The sequence below is a fragment of the Cicer arietinum genome, chromosome 2 (genome assembly GCF_000331145.2).
Source record: "Cicer arietinum cultivar CDC Frontier isolate Library 1 chromosome 2, Cicar.CDCFrontier_v2.0, whole genome shotgun sequence".
NCBI classification, from domain to species: Eukaryota; Viridiplantae; Streptophyta; class Magnoliopsida; order Fabales; family Fabaceae; genus Cicer; species Cicer arietinum.
The window spans coordinates 13,197,530-13,214,944 of record NC_021161.2 but is presented as its reverse complement, the minus strand read 5'-3'; the positions used below and the strand labels follow the sequence as shown (position 1 = coordinate 13,214,944).

Here is a 17,415-nt window from a genome sequence, read left to right as displayed (position 1 = left end):
AAATCTAAAAACAAATATTGTTGAACTTAAGGCTGAAAATTTAAATCTGAAATGTAATTATAGTTCAACATCAATTGAAAATATCACATGTAACTATGATAAGCATGAAGAAGTATTTAAATATTTTCTTGATAATGGTATAGAAAGAAGCAAGTTTGCATCTATGTTTTATGGTGTTAGTAGGAATGGTAAAAGAGGAATAAGATGCAACTGAAAACGACAATGTCGCCATAACAAACAACTAACCAAAACGCAACGGTGAGACTTCTTAAGTCTTAATCCAACCACCATATAACAAAATTCAACTCATCAACATTGTCATCACCAACAAATAATATTGATGAAATCCAAAAGAATGTTAATATCTTATCTCTTTCTCTCTCACTCTATGATCTTATATTAGATGATGGAATGTGTCGTTGAGGTTTTTGCAATGTGTTACCAATTCAAAGAAAGAAACATATAGATTCTATTCTAAGTTACCTTTCCCTTTTTCTGTGTACAAACTGGCACTCCACCTCCACTAACACAAATTAATATATTGTAAGAGGAATTAAAAATCAAACAAAGAAGAAACCATCCCTAATTAAGAATCAAAACAATAATAAGCACTTTATAAGATAAGAGGTGATACCTAGGGTCCTAATCTAAAGATCAAAATCAAGTATCTATGTAAATATGTATGAATGTTCAGGAAAAAAGCCATCATCTCTATGCAACACGCTTTTAGAGAGATCACAATAATATTAACTCGTTTAATAAGAAAAATCAAAATTAATTTTGACTTTGCTCATTGCAGACTCGATGATTCCAACTTCTTAGTTGTTTCTAATCTTTCCTTCTGAAAGATCCAAAGCAATGCTGGAAAGAGACAAAATAAAATTTATTTTAAGAAATAGTAAAGAAGAAAGATATATAGTTTACTTGTAGGCACATACCTTGATAAATGCTTCTTATCTACTTTAGTTTGTGCAGTATGGTGGTAGGCCCGTAATTTTTCCACCAGATATGTGGCATCCTTAGCAGCATTCATAGTAAGCACCTGCACTAGAAAAGTGTTAGAAATATATATATTTCTTGGTGCTAAAATGGTATGAAACAAGAGCTTACCTATCAAAGAACCACTCAACACATGAATGCCCCCAAATAAAAATATGGACAAATTACTAACTAATTAATTTGTGTGGAAACCATGGAAAATTATATACTGGTATCAAATTATTGGATTGGAGAGATGGTATGATCTTGTTAGTCATGGTTTACTTTAAGGATCGTTCTAGGTTGGAAACTTACAAGTTTGAGTGAAAATCGCATATAGCTGGAGAATGCGATTAACGGCGCTGCGAAACTCCTATTTGGCCGATTCCAAAACGAGGTGAAAGATGACGTTCCGAAACGCAAGTTAGGCTTTTGAATAACTGAAAACCAGTATAAAGAACTCGAGATATGAACGCAGGTTACTGATCACGAAAATTGGAAGAATTGGAGTATTATGGTTTGATGTAAAGGAAACTCGATATTAATATTTAGCAAAGAAACCAAGAACAAAATGGTGCCACAATCTAAGGATTGATAAACCACGAAGAACGCCACAAGGGTTAACAACCTTGATAAGTTCAAGATGAATTCTTTCAAGAACTCTAGAGAGCAAAGCCTTACAAAAACAATATTCAAAATCTGCCCTTCCATGAGGTTACAAATGCTTATTTATACTAAGTCTATCTCTAAACCTAAATGGGTCATAAGTGACACCATTCTCTAGGCCCATATTAGTCTTACATCTTTTTTTCTTTCTAAAATAAACTTAATGTAAGTAAGTAAAGTATCTTCACTTACACATAACAAAAACTAAAATCAATAATAAAACTATTACAATTCCAAATCGAAGAAAACTAAGAATTGATACAAACCAAATTAAAATATATAAAGTTTATCCTAATTTATTAAAATATGAATCATCTTCATTCTCTTGAGATCCTTATCAAGAGAAAACCAAACTTTACACCATTTGTCCAACTAGGACTTAAGCTGTTAACTTGGCTTGCCTCTTACCTTTGGAATGATCAACAGAGAGTCAGCAAACTCTGCTATAGCCAATTACTCACGCGAGCCTAAAGTTGTAGCAACGTATTCCAAACAAACTGATAATGCTGATTCAACAGCACCTCCACCAACCACCACCTGAATTTTATATAATTAAAAACCAAGTGTGAAAATGTAGATGAAATAGAAAGAGTAAAAAAATAGTGTTAATGAATTGCAGGTATGCATAACAGAAGAAAACTCAATTTAACCAATGAAAATAGCAAAAAGTAACAATTTAACAATCAAAAATCTAATCGTCTGTTCACCCAAAACCACAATGTTGCTTATATTGTGTATTCTATACAACCTACCTTATGATATTACAATATAAAAAAATAACTCAATATTTCCAGCAATCTGTCAAAATTTTCTTTGAAAAGTAGTTGTCTGGTATCATTATGTATTTTCAGATAATATTATGTGTTCGGTCAAAAGCCTAGAAAAACAACATAGAAGGGTGCCACATTATTAAAATTCAGTAGAACAGAAATATAGGGTTAATTGTTGACATTTAGAATCATGTGCCTTAGAATGTGTATAGTCTGTAAGTTCTAGTTTTTAGCAAATTATTTAGTAGACCTTTTGTATCACACTCAAGATATAGCAACATGCCTGAAGTAGTGTGTGATCAATAAACAAAAACTAGAGCAAGTTCTAAATATCAACTATTAGTTGCCCACGTTCCTAGTGATATACTCTTTTACGACCACAAGTGGCATATATTGTGATACTATAATTTATCAGTTCGAAAAAAAGCAAGTAAACGATATAAAACTTACAATCATGATACAAGCATAAGGGTGTCTACCCTCAACATGATGACATTCATCCATTATTAAAACCTTTATCATATTCAGTTTGATAAAGCTATGCCTCAAGCCAGAGAGCAATATTACAGGAGTCATGACAAACAGATGTACATTAAAAAGTATTACCAACATTAATTACAGTTATATACATAACATAGAAAGATAAAATTTAGAATCATCATACTAAAACTTTAATAACAAATGATGACATTTTTATTTAGGTTAATTGAATATTTGAATAACAGAAAGTCGATGTCTGTTTTTCCATTTTATTTGAACATCGAGATTGAGGCCACAAACAAGATAGATTATGGTTATGCAAATAAAGGTTACTATTAATATGAAATAATAAATGACATCTTTTATAGAAATGCGAAGATCCTCACCTCATGTTTCTCCATTTCCATGTAGCTTCATCCTAATAGTCTACCCCATATCTCCGCAACACATTTTGACTTTGAGATCGGTGTGATTTTTCAAGGCTTCAACTTGCTACAATAAACCAGTCAATAAACAATCATAGTGAATCCTCAATATATCTCAAATAGAAATCATCCATCAAACAATATATCTCAAATTAGCAAAGTTATTATAAAAAAGATAAAACGAGTAGCATACTTGAGAAACCAATACATATTTTTCTATGACTAAAGATCTGAACTAGCTGGTAATCTTCAATCTTGCATTGCATAGATGCCACTATATGTAAATCCTCAAACACCTTATTGACAAACATGACAAATAAAAGAGAACCAATCTCAGTCGCATAACATCAAACACTTAACACTCACTCTTTCACTTAACCAAACTCCGATTCTTAAAACGATGCCGGTTTTCAAAACCTCATTCAACCGTTACTCCGTCAAATTCAACCCATTCTACGAAAACTGTATAGCCGCTGCCACCGCTCAACCCCGTTTATCGTGACTCTTTCCTCTCTGCTTCATGGGATGACACCGTCAAATTATGGACTCTCGATCGTCCCACTTCCATTCGCACTTTCAAAGAACACGCTTACTGTGTCTATTCCTCGGTTTGGACCCCTCATCACGCCGATGTTTTCCCTTCTGCTTCTGGTGATTGCACTATCCACAAATCAATCACAGCTTTGTGAGCTCCACTACTCATACTACCGCATGCAACCTCACTATAATTTTCTAATCGACATGGCTAGGGTTCTATTTGTTGGGGTTGATTGCAAGTCCCACATCCTTTAGTGTGGGAGAATAAGGAGAAGGCCAAGGCTATATATTGGGTTTTAGTCCTTTGTTTTCAAATGCACCAGTCAGCAATAGCACTTTAAGCTTGTATCTGACTTAGTTTAAATATTTGCTTTGTAAGAGTGTGGTTGTACTGGGGTGTCTGGTGTGAGTGAGAGAAGTCTATGTGTTGTAACAATTTTCACATAGTGTTAATTCTCTGGTTGCCGATTTAGGCAGCGACCGTGGTTTTTTCTCCGGTTTTGGAGTTTCCACGTTATATTCTTGTGTTGTGATTGTGTCTTAATTCTTTTTAACTTATGCTATTTTTCCCAACAACTGGTATCAAGAGCCAGGTTCGGAGGTTCGGTAGGATAATTTTTCTTAGTATGCTCTGTGGTTGCAACTTTGTCTGATCTTCCACATCAGAAAAGAATTATCCTTGGTATTGTTAGTGGAAATGTGATACTGTGAAAGTGCTATTTAGGGAGGTTCTGGCTAAGGAAAGACTTGGTATTTAAGCGTGTCTGTTGTGACCCACCTCTCTTTCCTGGGAACTTACCTGGTGCACAGTTTACAGTCTGCGTGCAGCTGTTATGTCTTATTCAAGCGTTATGAAGTTTGACATAGAGAAGTTTGATGGAAGAATCAACTTTGGCTTGTGGAAAGTACAAGTCAAGGATGTGCTTATACAATCAGGATTACACAAGGCGTTGAAAGGAAACACTTCCAACATGGAGGACGACAAGTGGGAGGAACTAGATTTGAGAGCTGCAAGTGCAATTCGTCTGTGTTTGGCAAAGAATGTTCTTGCGAATGTGCAGAATCTGTCATCAGCCAAACAACTCTGGGAGAAGCTTGAAGAGTTATATCAGGCTAAGGGCATCTCAAATCGGTTGTTGTTGAAAGAGCAATTCCACAATCTGCGCATGGATGAAGGTACGAAAATCTCTGATCATCTTAGTACTTTGAATAATATTGTCTCTGAGTTGGAATCTATCAAAGTTGAGATTGATGATGAAGATAAAGCGTTAAGGCTCATTTTGTCCCTTCCACCTTCCTATGTTCATCTTAAACCTGTTCTGATGTATGGGAAGGAAAGTTTGAGTTTTGAAGAAGTTGCAACTAAAATTATTTCTGAAGAAAGGAGAATGAAAAATGATGAAAGCACTTCATCAAGCTCAATGTTGCTGACTAGAAGTGGGGCTAATGGGAAGAAGATACATGCAAAGAATTTGGTGTGCTGGGAGTGTGGAAAGTCTGGGCATGTGAAGAGAAATTGTCCAGGTGGAGCAGTATCTGAAAAAGACTCTGAGACAAGTGCTGACAAGGTCTCCCTTGTTTTGGGAGATGATGGTGATCTCATCTAGAAGATAAAGTTTGTCCTTATGGTATTTCCGCTATACCATGAAAAAGGACAAGTTATTGCTAGCGGATTCAGAACAACACACGGGCATTGGTTGGCATTGATGCAAGGTGTGTGGTGATGTGTCGATGGCTGAAGAACTTCCTGGAAGCCAACATGGGAGTTGCACCATAAATTTCAGCAAGGTTTCGACATGAGAAAATTCTTGGAATGGTTTAGTTCCAAGTGGAGAAAATTCTTGGGATGGTTTAATTCCAAGTGAAGTGTACTTTTGATGGTGGAGTATGATTGTCGGTAAGACAATGGAAGCGGAAGCTGTAACTCTTACAATCAAGGTGGAGATTGTTGGGGTTGATTGCAAGTCCCACATCCTTTAGTGTGGGAGAATAAGGAGAAGGCCAAGGCTATATATTGGGTTTTAGTCCTTTGTTTTCAAATGCACCAGTCAGCAATAGCACTTTAAGTTTGTATCTGACTTAGTTTAAATATTTGCTTTGTAAGAGTGTGGTTGTACTGGGGTGTCTGGTGTGAGTGAGAGAAGTCTATGTGTTGTAACAATTTTCACATAGTGTTAATTCTCTGGTTGTCGATTTAGGCAGCGGCCGTGGTTTTTTCTCCGGTTTTGGAGTTTCCACGTTATATTCTTGTGTTGTGATTGTGTCTTAATTCTTTTTAACTTATGCTATTTTTCCCAACACTATTGCCCGATTAGGGTTTGATTGGGATTAGCTTGAGATTCTATTATAGAGGTGAAACAATGGTAGAAGTAGAAGAGATTTTTGTTTGGGTAAAAATAGAAAGAAAATAGATTTTGATTTTGGGGAAATGAGAAATCAAATGAAAAAGAAATGAGCGTGAAATAAAGTTTTTTCTTAGATCTTTTATCTACAGTTAGTAACCGTAGCTATATGTCAATTTTTTCAAGTGATAATTGGTGACACTCTAACATGTAACTAAAAGTAATTATAATTATAATATTAAAAGTTGAGTGTCACCCTAGATCATTTTTTTTTTGTAGTGTATTAAGGAAAGCTTATGTTCAAAAGTCCCTATCCAGTCTACATTGGATATTATCCTCCCCAACTCTTCCATTTGAGCAAGTGAATTGGGTCGCTCTCAAACCCCATGTCTTGCATCAAATAAAAATTGAAAATATGAGTTTATTTAAAGATTTAAGTTATGAATTTGATGAAATTTGCATTATGTTGAAGATGAAAACTAATTTTATGGGTTGTGTTTGAAAATTTTGATGAATTTTTTGAATTTTTGTAAAACAAAAAAGGATAATATTGTTGACATTTTAAAACATAAAATATCAAATTATCACTTAAAAATAAAATAAAGGATCAAATCGAAAAAAAAAAGATAAAAGACTAAGACGTTAACTGAAATTAAGTTAAGGGACCATAGATGCTATTTAGTCTATAACGAAATATCGTTCTCACGAGGATTGATAATACTGTTCATGTATTTCAACACTTTTCTAAGAAAATAATTTGTTTGTAGAAAAATAAAAGGTAAACATTTTTTGTTAACACTTAAAATAAAATATAATTTTAAAATAGTGGAAAATAAGGCAATTAAATATACCTAAAAGACATATATAGAAGAATAGCTAAGGACACAACTTAGTTATAAAATCGATTTATATGAGTTACAATGTTGTAGCATTTTTAAGACCAGAATAACCTATGAGGTTTTTCAACACACTCGTCATAATTTACATTGGACTAATATTATTTCTCGGTTGATGCTACAAATCCAATCATGCTTCATTAATATTCCCATACATAATGACCATATCCATATTAAACTAAGCATGTCCACCATTTTCCTTTTCCCAAGTTTAACAGAATAAACAATTAAACTTTAGTGATCAAGTTAAGATTTAAAGATAACATTAACACAACTTATTTAAAAGAAAGCTAAACACACCACAACATAATAACATATATAAACTTCTTTTTATAACTTCATTGATCCTTAATTAAAAACAGGTTTAGTTCATCTAGAGCTTAAAGGATAACATGAACATATAATGAAAAAGAGATCAGATGTCTTTCCACTTATCCATGGTGTCTCTCCACTTATCCATGATGAGAAATAGAAAAACAAACGAGAAAGGAGATCAGAACAACTAGAATTTACATAGGTAGAGGCTAGTAGACCAAAATTGAGGTTGTCACGGGATGGATTGGCCTAAGTTAAAATTGTCTAGAGTATTTTTTTATGGAAATCTTGAGGGTGGTTTATTTGTAAGGAAAATAAAAATTCTAATAGTACATTTTCAGACCGATGTAACAATCAATTACGATGCTTACAAAGCATTTGTCTCTAACTCTTACATAATTATTTTTTGTGCACATAACGTAACAAATGTGAATATCTCTCATTATTTAAAAAAATTTAGTTAAAAAAGGAATTAGCAATGAAATAATTAAGGTAGATATTTTCTAGTAATTTTTTACTCTAAATTTCCTTCACTAAAACATTATGTAACTCGATTGACAAATGTCAATATTGTTTGGTTAAATATATATCTCGAGTTCAATACTAAAACCACACAATTATGTGTGTGAGTTTTTGTGATATTTACCATCTCATCTACTACTGATAAAAAAATATATTGATCATGCTTATTTGAAAATTCTAATAAAAATTAAAGTCTATTGTCTAAATTTTATCCTATGATCAATAAATCAGAATATTGATGATAACAAAATTAAAATTAAATGAATAGTATTTTAGAGACACTAATATTAAATAAGAGAGATATTATTGATTGAATTTAATTTGCATGCACTATAGTATAAAATATTTAAATATATTATTATATAAATTAAATATTTTTTTGTGAAAGTAACAAACTATTTACTTTAACGGTTTTTATATATTAAATATTTATTGATTTTATTAATATTTTAAAAAAAAGATTAATTTTATATATATTTAATTGGAGTGGTACGTCCATTGTCTGATGAGTCTAGCATTTAGATTCCTTCATGGAGATGGACGCGTGCCAATAGATTCCGAAAGAAAACCTATGAAGCAGCTGTATTGGAAATGATTATTAATAACACTGCAAAATAACGAAAATAAATAAAAAGATTTTGATCCATTATTTTTATCCCTTTCCTTCTATAATCCTCATAAAATAATGATATAAGTATTCAACTAGTGCGTAGTGGTAGTATCAAGTTCACCATATTTAACAATACGTTTTTATTACAAAGTCGATATCCACTTACAACAAAAACACTTCAAATTAATGTCTTTAATTTATTGAAAATTAACCATATAACATTGACTCAAGTAAAAGGTATTCAAATTAACATGAAGACATATACACGTTCATATATGCTTGTAAATTAAAAATAAATAAAAAAGTTTTCAACACCATATCCAATTCAAGGTGGCAATTAAGAATTATAATAATATTGTGGTTCAAGTGTCAGGTCAAGCTCGTTCCTCCCCAGTTCTTGTGCTCCCTCACGGTAATTGCCACTGAACAAATATATATTAAACAAAATTCATTAATTCATTAATTAGATATAGCATTGTTCAAAGAAGAATTAGGAATATGAAAATATAATTTGCCATAGCTAAAGGAGATGATCTTAAAGAAAGTGTCAAATCACATTATATAAATGGAAAATATGTATATATATATATATATATATGATTTTATTATAGAAAAGTTACCCTACCCCATATTCAAAACAGGAAGTGGGTCTTGTAGTAAGAAAGATGTATCAACCCTATAGTTTGGTTGATCCCATTGAGCAGCAGCCTCCTGTGCTACAGCCTTCTCCTTCTCCTTTATCTAATTTCAAATCACAAACATATGGTAGTAATATACAAAGAAATTTTTAGATTTTATTAGAATATATATATATAGCATATCAAATAAAATAAAAAATTATAATGAGAGGTTTAAATCTTGATAAAAACTATATATGTATGGTTAAGCAACTGCTTGAGTTTTTTGTTTCTTATAATTATTAATATACTATAAGGGTTGCATGAATATTGGCTATTGTTTCAATGAGTGGCTATGTAAATCTTTGTGTTGACTTTCTCTTGCTTTATAAGCCACAAATGTATATGTCTTCTTAGAGTACACTCCTTGTATTTTTTTTAATAAAATTTTGATTATTTAAAAAAAATACGAATAAGGGGAAATTGTAAAAAAGTATTAGAGGTACTCCAACTTGGCATATAGGCAAAATTTTAAAGTCAGTCTCAATCAATTTAGGACCAACAAAGCAATAAAAATAAATAACATTAATCAAGCTATAAAATTAATGAAAAAAAAAGGCTGTAAACTGATCTTACTTACCTCCTTTGTGAGCATGTTATTCTGCTCTTGTATCCCTTTCTCCTGTTATATGAAAGAGCACAATTTTCCATATCATATCCATGTTATCCTCAAATTGTGTTCAATGTGACAGAAAACTAAATAAATTAACTTGAAGTTTGAGGCGTACCTTTTTCTGAAGCTCAGAAATGGCCTCATATAAGACTTGATTCTGTCACAATATTATATAACTTTTATATGATTAGTAATTAGTACCAAAGTAGCTTTATATACACATGTGAATAGTTATTTTTCCTTTTACAACAACATAAATTTTGGGAAACTCGTTATTATTAATGAATAAAGATTTAACAATGTAGGTTTAATAAAAATTTATAATATATAGTCTCTAAATTTGTCAGACTCCTGAATTTAATTCGAACAAAAAAATATTTAAATAATTTATAATTTCATTTAATAACTTTTAAAATACTTTGTATTTAGTTATTGACAAATTTAGGAAACTAATTACAAATTATCAACATTTATGAACCTTGTACTCCTGTTTCTTTATAACATATACTACATTCTTTTTAGAAAAAAAAAATATTTTTACTCATTTATTTAAACTTATATATTAATTTTAGGACTAAAAAAACATAAAGTACTCTTTTCTTTTTGATATAATTAAAAGCTTTTTTTTTTATTTTCTTAAATTTTGTTAGTTATTTCAATGTTTGCAATAATGAATTTAGATATAGAAATATTTAAGTAAATATATAGTTTTTGACTCTAAAAATAATTTTATTTGAATTATTTCATTGAATAAACTCTTTGTAAACATTAAAGAATAGTGTAAGTATAACAACATTTAATCTTGATTGATTGATATATAAAATAAAGAATAGTGTAAGTAGGTACTCTGCGGGTACGGATGCTCTTGAGACCAGTATCTAACTGTTGCTCTAAACATTGAAGCTCTTTGAGACTCATTGAAGCTAAATCTTCTCCCAAATATTGTCTGTATAAAAAGATAGATATATATTCCAAATCATACTAAGTGACAGCACATGCATGTGAATGAGTGAATGATCAAATCAAAAATATAACAGAAAAATATTAATCCATGCATATGCATGTGCATTATGCACATATATATATATATATAGGTAGACAAGATAATCGTCTATTTTTAAACAGACAATGTACAAGGGGTACTACCTGTGGTTTCGCTGCAAAAGATCAATCTTTGCCTTCAGTCTAGTATATTCAATGCTCCAGTTTTCCTGCACAACGTACACATAGCTTATAAATATATCATGAAAAGGAGTAAGAATATATGTTTGAATATTTTATTTATAACCGTGTCTAACTCAATCTTACAAAATCAAAGTATAATGTGAGTATTGCTTATAAATATATTTTTAGATTATGTTTAAAGTGCGATTGAGTAACTTGATAATAGTGACTATATATTACAAACTTATAAGGTAAATACTACTTCACTAATAAACAAATTTTCAAGTTTTGTATAAATATGTTGTCTAATTAAAAAATTTAACAAGTATTTTTTAAAAATTTATTAAGTCATTTGTTAGCATCACCCGTGTGTGTATATATATATATGCAAGAAGACGCATATTTATTTATGAAGCAACTCCTCTATGATTACAACTACAAATCTATTAGTTTGGCATACACACAAACAGAAATATGTAGAGAAGAAATAATAAATTTATTATTATTATTATAAAAAAGGTTAATTAATTAATGTATAATTTTGTATATGCACCTAAATAGTTTGGATTTGTGGTTGTAAGATGAATTTATGTTATTTATGTGTATGAATATGCATGTATGTGTGTGAATTATGGATAAATTTAATTTAATTTAATTGTTGACAAACCTGAGTCTCCGAATCATTTGTTACTAGTAGTCTCTCTGCATAGCCATACCTTTCATGGCGTTCCAGAATCTTCTCCATGCTGTTTCAAAGAATCAGTTTAATTAGACACACAAGACCATATATCTGTCTATATAATAAAAAGTATCAAAATTTAACTAGCTAGATCTTTAAAGTATGAATTTAATGATCTAATAGTAAAATATTTGTGATGATTAAAAAACAAAAATTATTCATGGACATAAAAAATTGAAAATGAACACGACATTTTAATATTATTATTTTTTTATAAAAATAAAAATTAAAAAAAAATAAAAAAACTGAAAAGGAGGTAGCTAGGAGACCATCACATATTAAATTTTAAAAACAAAAATAAAAAGTGCAAAATCTATAATCAAAAGAATTTGAAAATGGACATGCAAGTATTAAATTAGATCTTGTTACTCCCCTCGTGATATGCAAGAGATTCATCATGCATGCACTTCATCTAGAAATTTCATCACCAAAAAATAAAATAAAAAGAGCTTTTAATTTATCTAGATGGATCAGAAGATAAAAATAAAAATTAATGGGTTTGTTTTACCTGTGTACATATTATTAACGAGACATGATTATTGATGAGAACAAATTATAGTGTTAAGTGAAAAAAGGAAAAAGAGTAGAATCACTCTCATGAGCAAAAGCAAAATAAATAAATAAAATAAAATAAAAGATCTCTTAGGTTAAATAATTATCGACTCCATATATATTTTATATGATAGAGATCTAAATGAATAAGGGTATTGTTAAATTACCAAGAATCAGTTGAATACTCAAAGAGCTTTCCATTATGGGAGAAGACAATCAAAGCAACTTCAGCATCACAAAGAACAGAGATTTCATTAGCTTTCTTAAGCAAACCGGTTCTCCTTTTTGAGAAAGTGACTTGACGATTGATCTTGTTCTCGATCCGTTTTAGCTGCACCTTACTCCTTCCCATGGTATAGTTTTTGTTTTTGTCTCTTCAATTTAATAATTTTATATTCCTAGCTGTTTACCTAATTAGTTCTTGCCCTTTTTCACCAAAGAAAATCCCAGCTCCCAAACAAGGAAAAGGGACCAAACCAAAGAAGCATGCTTAATTATAAGGCTGGCAATTATAGCCAAGTATTTTTATTTTTTTTTTGAATTGTGAAAGGATTTTATTGTTGTAGTTCATTATAAATATACAAGGACAAGTATGTTTAGATTTGTACCTTTCATTTAATGCTATTATAAATGTTTTACATCTTTTAATTTTTAGGTTAAATATTTGGGACAAAACTAGCGTATGAATTCGTGCTATACACAAATAAAATATATGTTGAATAGATAAATTAATAAGATTGCTTTAAAGACTTTTCACCAATAAAGTTAACTATATTTAATAAAAGCACTAAAGTTTTATTAAAATAGATCTCAAACATATATTGGATTTAGATGTAATCTTAATAATCATTAGTGTATTATAAAATTGATAAATTAATATAATAACACAATTTTAATCTTGAAAATGGTAACAATTTATTAAAAGAGCTTAAAATGTTTTATGGATTAGAAATTAAATGTTCAAACAATTACGGAATAAAATTGTTATGATATATAAAATTGACACCAATTTAATTCTTCTCTTCATTCAAGAAACTAAAAATTTGATGTCATCTGTCATAAAATAACATGTATAAAATTTTATGGCATCTGACAAGAAATAACATGTATTTTTTTAATCTGATAACTTTCATTATAATTAATTTACACAACTGTGAAGTTATGAATTCGAATTTAAAATAAGATATCAAGTATAATAATATCAATATTTGTCAATTAAACTAGGGTTACAGACGAAATAACATGTATTTTAATTATGATTAAAAAAATTACAAATTTGTTAACTTGGTAGTGGAAGTTTCCTTATAAATATCATAATATATGACTCAATGTTGGCACATTCATTGAGAATAATTTGTTGACTTAGTAGTCTTGCTCTGGTATGTCACACTCAAAGAGAAATTTGAACATTAATGATGCATTGAAAATGATTGAACATTAATAGTATATTAAAAATGATAGAACATTAATTTTACATTGAAAATGACAATATTAACGCTGCATTAAAAATGACTAAACATTAATGTTGTGTTTGAATATTAACTTCCATTGGGAATGATTAATGTTACATATGTTTATTAAGTATATGATTATTGATCCCTTGAGAACTTGCATAGCCATCTTTGGTATTTGATCTAAGCATGGATTAATTTTTGAAGTATATTTCCTGCCTCATTAATACAATGCATAATCATACAACTTTGGTTCACCCAAGACATGATAACACAATTTAATTTGGCTAACCAAAAGGTCGTGAACGCGTTTTTTGTGGCTTATGCTTAATTATTGCGCATGTGATCGTAGATGTTGGCGGGATTATGATTTTGTTAGTGGTTAGCATAATATAGATGAGATTAGGGTTAGGGTTTGTGGTATCCTAACTTAATAGGATTTAGATATATTAAAATAAAATATATATAAATTCATAATAAACATCTCAAGTTAATATTAATCAAATTACTGACTTTTTCGTAAAAATAAAAGAAAATTGTTAAATTATACTTTCAATAAATGGTACAATTATTATTAAAATTTTGAGTAATTTTTAACACTAATTCATAGTTAACCACTATAAATATAGTTCATCTTAACATTTCACTTATCTTTTATCCATAAATTGTTTGGTACAGTGGTTAGAATATCTCTTTTACTATTTATAATAAAATAATTTTGCTTAGAAAAAAATTGTGTCTATAGTACCATATTGTTAGCGCGTGAGTTCCATAAATGGTTTCCTTTATTCCAATAATAATCGAGTACATGACCTAAAATGAGTAGGTATCACAAAATATGGAAGGAAAATTAAATTTATATGGACAAAACAAAGCAATCCATGATAAAAATAAAATTTATATTTAAAATATTTGTGCTTGATCTCATAACTCATTTTTGGTGGTTTGTGGTTTGAGAAAGGTGAAATAAGTAGTTTAGTTAAAGTTAGGTGTTGTCTATGTGGGATTGGTTGGTCAGTGTACGATATTGTTATGTATGTATAGTGAAAAGAGTAGTGAGATATTTGTTTAAATAAATAGAAAGGTTCTCTGTTCCACTATGTGGCAGTGGGAGCCCCATGTCGAGGGCAGTCTTATGGCTGGCTCCCTACGTGGTAGGCATAAGATGGAAGGGAGTAAAGCGACAGATAAGATAAGAAAGAAAGGAAGCATCTCTCAAATTTAATTCGCTCAAGTCTCATCAAAATGTTCCTTCTCTGCTCTTTAACCAACATTATTTATTATCTCTAACAAATTTCATAGCCTGGATAAAATGCCTCTCATACTACCCTGTAGTAATTAATATATACAACTTAATTAATAGTTAAATAATACTAACATAAGTGTTTGCTAATTCTTCTTCTCACTTTTAATTTTTAATGTAATTTTAATTGTTTTTCTTTTAATTTTACTTTTTAATTAATATTATGTACACTTTTTCAAGTTATGATTCTATATTTTACATTTATAATAAATAGAATACACTCATAATTAATAAAGATAATTTAGTAAAATAATTATTACGAGTATGTTTTTTACGATGTTTTTTTATCATGCACAACCCTAGTTATAAAGTTGAAATGTTTTTTACGATGTTTTTTACGAGTATGCCTTCTTTGAAATTCAATACTAAAAGCGTATGAAAATAAATAAATATTTCAGAGCGTAAAAGGAAAACTGTCTTTGAAATTGTGAATATGGTACAAAATGTCTTCAAATTTTATGAGTTTGTTACTATACGCTCATGAAATTTTAACATGTATGTCAAAAGTATCAATGTGTTAATTCCTATTATTATAAACTATAATGTTACATGTTAATTAAACTGGTCACATTTTACATGAATCTCACACTAACATCAAATCACCTAGGACTAAGGGACATATATGTAATGTTTGTGTGGAACAATATGTAACATGCTTAGATCTCGAGGTGACATGCTTAGAGTTAGCGTGAAATGGATGAATTTAACATGCTCTATAACTATTTCATAATTATATGTCACATTATATCTTATGATGACACAAGTTAATGGTGTGGTCATTTTAATTATCATTTTAAATAACCTATTATAATTTCAAATATATATTTTCAATTTTTGTAATATAAATATTAATCTAATGATGTTGACAATTTTGAGGACACATTTATCTATTCATTGGTTCTTGAAAGTGTTTCCATTTAAAGGAAAAACATAGAAGAAGAAAATGTTGACATTTTTTACTTAGATTCAAAGTTTAATGGGATTGGTAGACTAATATAAGAGATGATGTTACATGTTAATTAAACATGTTACATTTTACTTGGATCACACATTAACATACATCACCTATGACTAAGAGACATGTATGCAAAGTATGTGCGAAACAATATATAACATGCTTAGATCTCGAGGTGACACACTTAGAGTTTGCGTGAAATGGATGAATTTAACATCCTTTATAACTAGGGTTGTGCATGGTTGATTTTTTTTTTTTTTAAATCAAATCATATTCATTTTAAAACCATTATATAGATTAAACTTTTTAATCAAATTCATATTTTGGTTTAAAATCGGTTGTAAAATCTGTTATGGTTAAATAACCGATTTCTGATTATGCAACAAGTTTTGATAAATTCAATTTTAAAATCAATTTTATTTCTTCTCAAAATCAGTTAAAATCCAGTTATTTTTTAATTGATTTATGTACTTTTAATTAATTTGAAAACTTGACATTATATATGGAAAACTTGATATAACTTGTTAATTTCAAAAATTTGATGCATTATGAAACTATGATACCAAAACTACGAGCAAACTTGAGCATATTTTTATTTTCATTACCTTAAACAAATCCTAACCATATAATTCAATCTATAATGAATCTATGTAAATTACAATTTATACACCGTATTACACCACAATCGACATCACTCTCCAAATTTGACATTCATCCTCAAATAAAATGAAAGACAAAACAAAAAACAAGATGAGAAATCAATTAATGATTTACAACAGGGGTGAAATATTGGCAAAATATAATATATAACATTTATATAAATATGAAAGGAAAAAATGGTTAAACTTATATAAGATGTCAAAAGGAAAACATAAAGGAAAAGTCTAAAATGAACAAAAAGACTAATTTGTACAAAATAAAGTAATTAAAAATGAGTTATGTTTTATGCATTAATTTAAAACATTAAAAATGAGTTATGTTTTTATGCATAATTTTAAAACTGAAGGTATGAACTTTATTTTATAAAAAAATGCAAATTTGTTTTTCAAGAAATAGGTTGTTTGTTGTGAAAAGATAATAGTTTGTTAAGGTCATGAAAATGGTGAAGTTTTTACTAAAAACTCGTGCTACAGGAGGAACGATACAAAACTTTATACCTGTAGAAATTGAGAGAAAAAATGAAGTATTGTTAAGTTAGGAAAATAGAAGAATGAAGTTGGGGTTCAAGAATGACTATCTTGTTATTGTGTCAAAATCAGAGAAAAGTCACCAAATTCTTTTTCTTGTGTTAATGAGAGAAATAGAGCATCTTGCTAATTCAATTTAAATTATATGTAAATTATAATTTAGAGAAAGAAATTAGGATTCTAATAAAGGATTTAAGGTTCAAATCTAAAAAAAAAAATATCAGTGGATAATA

The 17,415-nt window shown here is 29.4% G+C and overlaps 1 protein-coding gene across 1 annotated transcript; it reads right to left on the bottom strand.

Moving 5' to 3' along the window:
* Positions 1-8,652: 8,652 nt before the first annotated feature.
* On the bottom strand, positions 8,653-12,834 carry LOC101503680 (agamous-like MADS-box protein AP1). Its single transcript, XM_004490179.4, has 8 exons — positions 12,454-12,834; positions 11,663-11,741; positions 10,978-11,042; positions 10,678-10,777; positions 9,947-9,988; positions 9,799-9,840; positions 9,167-9,282; positions 8,653-8,963 (listed from the first exon to the last, which is right to left on the bottom strand). The coding sequence occupies exons 1-8, from the start codon at positions 12,636-12,638 to the stop codon at positions 8,879-8,881; spliced, it is 714 nt and encodes a 237-aa protein (XP_004490236.1). The 5' UTR covers positions 12,639-12,834; the 3' UTR covers positions 8,653-8,878.
* Positions 12,835-17,415: the final 4,581 nt, after the last annotated feature.

Excerpts from the sequence above, each read along its gene's own strand:
- LOC101503680 (XM_004490179.4), bottom strand. The coding sequence starts at position 12,638 with ATGGGAAGGAGTAAGGTGCAGCTAAAACGGATCGAGAACAAGATCAAT. Across the intron at positions 11,742-12,453 it reads GAGTATTCAACTGATTCTTG|CATGGAGAAGATTCTGGAAC; the intron begins GTAATTTAACAA and ends TCTTTGAAACAG. Across the intron at positions 9,841-9,946 it reads TTTCTGAGCTTCAGAAAAAG|GAGAAAGGGATACAAGAGCA; the intron begins GTACGCCTCAAA and ends TTCATATAACAG.